This window comes from Egretta garzetta, unplaced genomic scaffold (assembly GCF_000687185.1).
Source record: "Egretta garzetta isolate BGI_Z169 unplaced genomic scaffold, ASM68718v1 scaffold448, whole genome shotgun sequence".
Taxonomy (NCBI): Eukaryota; Metazoa; Chordata; class Aves; order Pelecaniformes; family Ardeidae; genus Egretta; species Egretta garzetta.
This window is the reverse complement of record NW_009260497.1, coordinates 2756528-2762727: the sequence shown is the minus strand read 5'-3', so window position 1 is coordinate 2762727 and position 6200 is coordinate 2756528. Positions and strand designations below refer to the sequence as shown.

Genomic DNA, 6200 nt, shown 5'->3' with positions numbered 1-6200 from the left:
AGCGCCTGCCCCCCCCCCCCAGCCTCTGCCTCCCACCCACATCCTCACCCAGGTTCTCCCGCAGCAGCCAGGTCAGCACTGAGTCCCGGTAGGGGATGAAATCTGTCTTCTTTTTCTTTTTGTTCTGGGGGACAGAGAGCGGAAGGGAGGGCTGTCAGGCTGCCTGCCCGCTTCAGAGGGAAGGTGGCAGCCAGCCCCCAGCCACGGGGACTTGGGGGAGGATGGCTCTGCCTGGCCACCACAACCCCAGGCAGCCCTGCTCAGCTCCACAGTCCCTGCCTCAGCCAGGACGGGTGTTTAATGCTGGGTGCCGAGAGCCGCAGCATGAGGAGGGTGACGAGGATGCTGAGGGCTCTGCCAGTCCCCAGGTAAGAGTGGCTTGGGTCTGGGCAAAACTCACGCCCAAACCACCCTGCGACCCACTCAACCCACCTGTGCTAAAACCCACCCTCCCTCTTCCCCAGCCCAGCCAGGGCACCTACCTTGTTTGGCCCCGAATCCTGCAAAGAAAGCAGAGAGACCGTTCACGTGAGCTGCTCCCCACCTCGGCACCCACCACAGCTCCCCGTCCCCGGGGAGACAGTGGCCTTGCCAGCCCAGCTCGCCCCAGCCCCGGGATGTGTCTGCCCATCCCTGGGAGCCAGGATGCTTCACTCCTCGGGGCTGAGCCCACCCCTGCCGAGCCCAGCCTGTTCCCCTGTGCTCTGGCCACCTACCATTTCAGCCAGAGCCGAGATGACCTTCCCCAGCGTGGTCAGGGACTTGTTGATGTTTGCTCCTTCCTGGCAGAGAGAGGAAAAGCCCAGGCACTCAGGCCCTGTTTCAGAGCGGCACTAAAGTCTGGTGCACCAGGGGGATGGGCAAGTCCCAGTATAGGGTGGGCAAACAGCAGCTGGTCTTACTGGGCAGCCAGCATCTCCAGCTGGGACCCACAGGCCCCAGTGGAACTGGCACTGGGCAGCTTTCAAACAGAACCCCACCAAGGATTTTGGCAGCGCAAGGGGCAAGAAACCAGGCACGGAAAGATGTCGGAGCCGGGGAGGAGAGGGCGGGATGTGGTGTCCCCACTGGCAGACAGGGACCCCCGCCAGCTCTCACCTTTAGTCGTGTGCCCTTCGCGCCGGTGGAGTCAGCTCGCTCGCTCCCTGCCAGGTCCACCAAGCTGATTTTGCTGACCTGCAGGCAGAGACGGGGCTGTCAGCCCCGCAGGCACGGCAGCCCGGGCCCCGCACGGAGCCGAGGAGGGAGCAAAGACCTCCTGCAAGGCGACACGGCTCTGAAGACGAGGTGGGTTCTGCAGTGTCATCCCTGCTGGGATTCAGCTGAGGCAGGGCTGGAGGGCGCCAGCTGCCAAACACCCTGTCCAGGGGCTCATCCCTCAGGGGACTGCACGTGCACCCGGGACACACAGCTCGCCTGCTTCAACCCTCCACCATGCCCCACCATCTCATCCCAAGCACTGCCGATAGCACACGAAGTCCTCCCCAGCCCCCCCGAGCAGCCCAGCTCTGCTCTCACCTTCTCAGTGGTGATGTCCGTCTCCGCGTCATGCCGCTTCTGCGTGAAGATGATGTTGAACACGGCGTGGGAGCGGCTGCTGGTCTCATTCATGTTGGTGGCAGCCACTGTGCTGCGGGGAGAGAGGCACAGGGAGGTGTGACCCTCTGCAGGGGACACCGGAGTGGTGGAGGCTGGGGCCAGGGTCATTTCAGGGCAGGGAACATGACAGGAAGGCAAGTTTGGAGGGCAAGAAAGGGCTCTGGGAGGAGACATGCAAAAGTCCAGGCTTTCTCCTGCTGGCTCCAGGGCGTTCTGAGAGCAGAAAGGAGGTATGGTGAAAATAAGAGGGGGGTATCCAACGCTCAGATAGGAGGGGGCTGCTCTGTCCAGAGCAGGCAGACCAGCAACACCAGGAAGCTAAGCAAGACCTTCTGGAGATGCCTGCAAGCTCTCCAAATCCTGGCCATCTTCCACTCCCCCAACTCACCGGGCCTTGTTGCCAGAGTCCATGAGGTCCTGGATGTCATTGTAGGAGGTCACAGCCAGCTTGGAAAGGTCCTCAACGTACGGGCCCATAAGGGGATGCTCCCTCACCCTCAGGTTCCCCTTGTTCTTGGGGTTCAGGAGGTCCCTCACACGCTCGCAGTAAATCTCCATGTAGCTCACCTACAGCAGAGGGCACAGGCAGGGCTAGCGGCCAGCAGGACACGGACGCTCAGCACCTAAGGCAGAATTAGGCCCTGCCCACCCACCCCACAACCAGGGACAGGGCCCCCCAAGAAGGGGTCTGCAGGCCAGCATGGCTTGCAGAGCCGGGTGGGAGGCTGGGGCTGGACTAGGCGGGTGCAGGGTGCCTACCTCCACGGAGTAGGACATGTTGTCATTCGTTGTGTCATTGATGCGGGAGAAGAGGTCCTCGCACAGCTGCGGAGAGAGGAGCCGGGATGCTCAGGCCCTGCCAGCAGGATGCTCCTGCCCAGGTTGCCCGGGCCACAGGGATTTCTACCTTCTCATCCCAGAAACCAAAGTCCCCAGGTGCTGGGACAGCTCCTGGAGAGCTGGCAGAACCCCCCCTGCTGTTACGAGGGGCTCAGCATCCCCAGGGCCCCCCGGCACCCTGATGGGCCAGTGCGTGGCAGCTCTCGGCAAGCGTGGCAGGCAGGGGCTGAGCGCTTGGGCTACTGCTGCTCACAAACACTGGCCCCATCTGGCCAGACCATAACCCACTCATCTCAGAGGAATCTGGAGTGACCCTCCCTGTCCCCCCACCCTCCGGCAGAGCCGTGCCGGCTTGCTGCCGCCCAGGGCTGTGGTAGACCTCAGCAGAGCCTGGCCCCACTCCCGCGCTGCTCCCATCTTCCATCCCCACTCTGCTTTTCCTTTGGGCGTCCCGCGGGGACCCAGGGAACAGGCAGCTCTCCACCAGGCGGCACCTGTGGGATGATGCCTTGCTGGTCCTTCTCCTGCTTCCCCATCATGGTGTAGGACTTTCCAGCACCCGTCTGCCCATAGGCAAAGATGCAGACGTTATAGCCTTCGAAGGCATGCTGCAACATCTCCTCGCCAATGTCCCGGTACACTTGCTTCTGAGATGCATAGTTGATGTCTGCGGGCTGCAGAGGGGGGGACAAGGAGAAATTTGATAGGGAGGTCCTCCGGCCTCTCCCCAGCCCAGCACCCCAGCCGGGCTCAGGCCCCTGCCACTTACTGTGGTGTGGGACCAGTAGGAATAGTCAAAGCTGAAGCTTTTTGGTGTCTCTTTGGGCTGCTTCGGGTTCAGGATAGCTAGGGGCAAACAGACCAGAACGTGAGGCCACCCGGCCACCCATGGTACCCCCACCACCCATATCACGCCCATGAGAGGAGAAGGGCAACGGGGGCCTGTCCAAATCGGCCCTGGAAAGCAGGACTGGGACCCTCCAGCTCTGCAGATGGGTCCAGAGCCCCCAGACCCCCAGGGGCCCAGTGGAGGAGGTGGGTGCCATGGCCAGCAGAGCCTGCATCAGCCCAGGGAGCAGGGCAGAGCTGGGTGCAGGGCGGGGGAAACAGCTCCTTCCTTCCCTTGGGCTCCTTCCCGCAGGAGCCCAGCACAGTGCGGGGGGGGGTCACAGCCTTTGCTCACCCCACAGCCTGGGGAGCCGTGCCTGAAGCCACAAGCACTGGGGCTGTGGGGTGGGAGCAGCCGCGGCCCCATCAGGGTTCCCCCAGCCCCCTCTGGCTCCTGCCTCTCCTCTGTGCTTCTTTTGGGTACCCAGCCCCAGCAGGGTGATTAATGCCTTGTGTTATCCTGCCAGCGGAAACAAGAGCCTGCGTTTTCCCATCCCCTGGTGAAAAGGACGTTGCCATGGAAATTGGAGACTGCATCATTTCTCTTCCTCACTCACCGCTTTTTTTCCCCCCATAGAGCGTTTACGATGGGTTTTTTTTCTGAAACAACAGATGCGTCAGAAGAAACCCAAACCGGTGGGGCATCACGAGATCCAGCCATCAGCCATGCCGGGTGACATTGAAACGACCTTGCGGGCTGGCGCAGCACAGCTCCCGTGCCCACATCCCCCAGCTGCTCCCTGCCACCGCCAGGGATGAGGAGGCCGTACAGCACCACGGCCAGTGGGGATCCCCCCATTGCAGCCCCAGCCTGCCCTGCCCTGGGGTCGGTGCTTGGCCAGGGCTTGTGCCCACTGGGGATTCAAGCTGGGACCTTCCCAAGCAGCCCCAGAGACAGCGCAGCCTGCTCCCATGGGGCCGACGCTCCAGCGTGTGGCATTATGGATACGGATGCTTTCTGCTCCAAATTCCTTCTCCATTGCCACGAGAGATTCTCCCCTGGGAGGGATCCACCACTTCTGGCCTGAGACCCATCCATCCCTGCCCGCAAGGGCAGTGAGGTGGGTGGGCGGAGAGCGGGAATCGGGGTCCGGATCCAGCCCCAACCACACAACCACAGCACGGGGCTGCTGGAACGCCCCTCACCGTGGGCAGGAGCCCAGCTCCAGCACCGCAGAGGGGCCAGGCGCTGGCTCCCACTGGAGGTGTCGCAACTGGGATGCTCCGGCTCCTGCATCCTGCCTGAGCTAATTAGCAAAGCCAGAGCTGCGCTCTGGTGAGAAAGGGCTGGGAAGCGACATCCCCATAGCCACTGCCCATCCTGCAGCTGCACATGGGGACTTGGAGGTCCCTGCTGAGATCCAGACCGCAATGGCATGAGGCCTTCCCAGGCAGCGGGGGCAGGCACGGGGGCTGCCCGCCCCTGCCGGTGCCTGGGGGGGGCGATGTTGGGGGTGTGTGGGCAACCATTGCAAAGAGAAGCGGGTGCGGAGGCCATGCAAGAAGCCGGGTGGAACATGGCTGATGGCTCCGGGACTTCACCCGGCAGCTCTGCCATGCCACCCAGCCCCCCAGCTCTTGGCTTGGGTCTGTCTCTGCCCTGCAGAGGTGACCCTTGCCAGAGTGAACAGGAGCATCTTCCCCCCCAAAAATGAGTGCAACAGGGCAAAAGCAGGAGCAGGCGGGATGGGCTGCAAGAGATGCCTGTTCTGCGTCCCAGTGCCAGCCCACGCTGGGCACGGGATGGAGGAGCAGCCGGGGATGGCACCAAGCAGCTCCGGGCATCCCAGCTGCAGCCGCCCAGCTGGGCCAGAGACCAGGACACAGTGGAGAAGGGAGCACCCAGAGAGCCGCAGGCCTCCCGTCCCCGAGCCGAAATGTTCTCCCCGCTCCCGTTTATTTGCCCCCACGTGGCTGGATGCTGCTGATGGGTTCTTCCCTCTCCTGTGACCAGACATCCCAGGGCTTTTGCAAAGCTGCCGCAAAAAGATTGGTGCTCTGGCCAGAGGGGATTAAAAAAGGAGGGGGGGAGGGGAAGACAGACACACGGACAAGGCGAGGAGGAGGAAAACATCTGGAGATGATCCTCACCTTCACCCCGAAGAGCCAGCAGCATGGCAGAGGGCAAGTACAGTGCAGGATAAAACCCAAGACCCACAGGAGAGAAAATAGCTGTCGTGTTGTAAAGCCTGCGGAGGCACGGCTGCGGCCAGAGAACATCAATGGCCCCGCGGGTGAAAGCCGGGGTCCCCTTCCTCACCCCCCTGGCAGCAGCTGCTGGGAGATGGGCTGGGGGGTGTGTGTGGTGCCTGGGCTGGTCCCCACAGAAATGCAGAGGGGGGGACCCCATGAGAACAAAGCAGCAGCGCTGGCGGGCAGTGAGCTGAGGGGGTGGCGGCTGTAAGTTTGGGGGGAAAGGACGGCAGAGAAGGGCTGCCCCCAGCCCTCCTTGCCCCCCCCCCGGGCTTAATGAATCAGGTAGAAGAAAGACCTCCCCTGCCCTGGTACCCGTGAGGGTCTCTGCAAATAATCCCAGCCGGGCTTAATGAATCAGGTAGAAGAAAGACCTCCCCTGCCCTGGTACCCGTGAGGGTCTCTGCAAATAATCCCAGGAAGGGGGAAACCTACTCTTACCCGCCCCCCTCGATTTTTGGCTTCTCTTCAGGGAGCCAAGAGCGGCCTGCTCTGCGGGGGGGCGCCAACTACTGGCACACCCTCCCACCCCCCTCGCAGCCAGCAGAAGCGGGGACCAGAGGCCCTCCCCGTGCCTGCCCCCAGCCCTGGCCAAGGGGATTAGCCGAGGGTTTGTCTATTCATGGAGAAAAACCTCGCTGTCAGCGAAGGGCTGGCTGAGGTGCAGCCCCCCCTGCCCT

At 62.8% G+C, this 6200-nt stretch overlaps 1 protein-coding gene across 1 annotated transcript in view; it reads right to left on the bottom strand.

Moving 5' to 3' along the window:
- Positions 1–6200, bottom strand: part of KIF1A (kinesin family member 1A) — a 39892-nt gene that overhangs the window by 32542 nt on the left and 1150 nt on the right. The window contains 9 exon segments of the mRNA XM_035900067.1: positions 49–124; positions 483–500; positions 717–782; positions 1099–1176; positions 1519–1630; positions 1988–2166; positions 2359–2424; positions 2934–3113; positions 3209–3285. Of these exon segments, the coding sequence (XP_035755960.1) occupies positions 49–124; positions 483–500; positions 717–782; positions 1099–1176; positions 1519–1630; positions 1988–2166; positions 2359–2424; positions 2934–3113; positions 3209–3285 (852 nt within the window).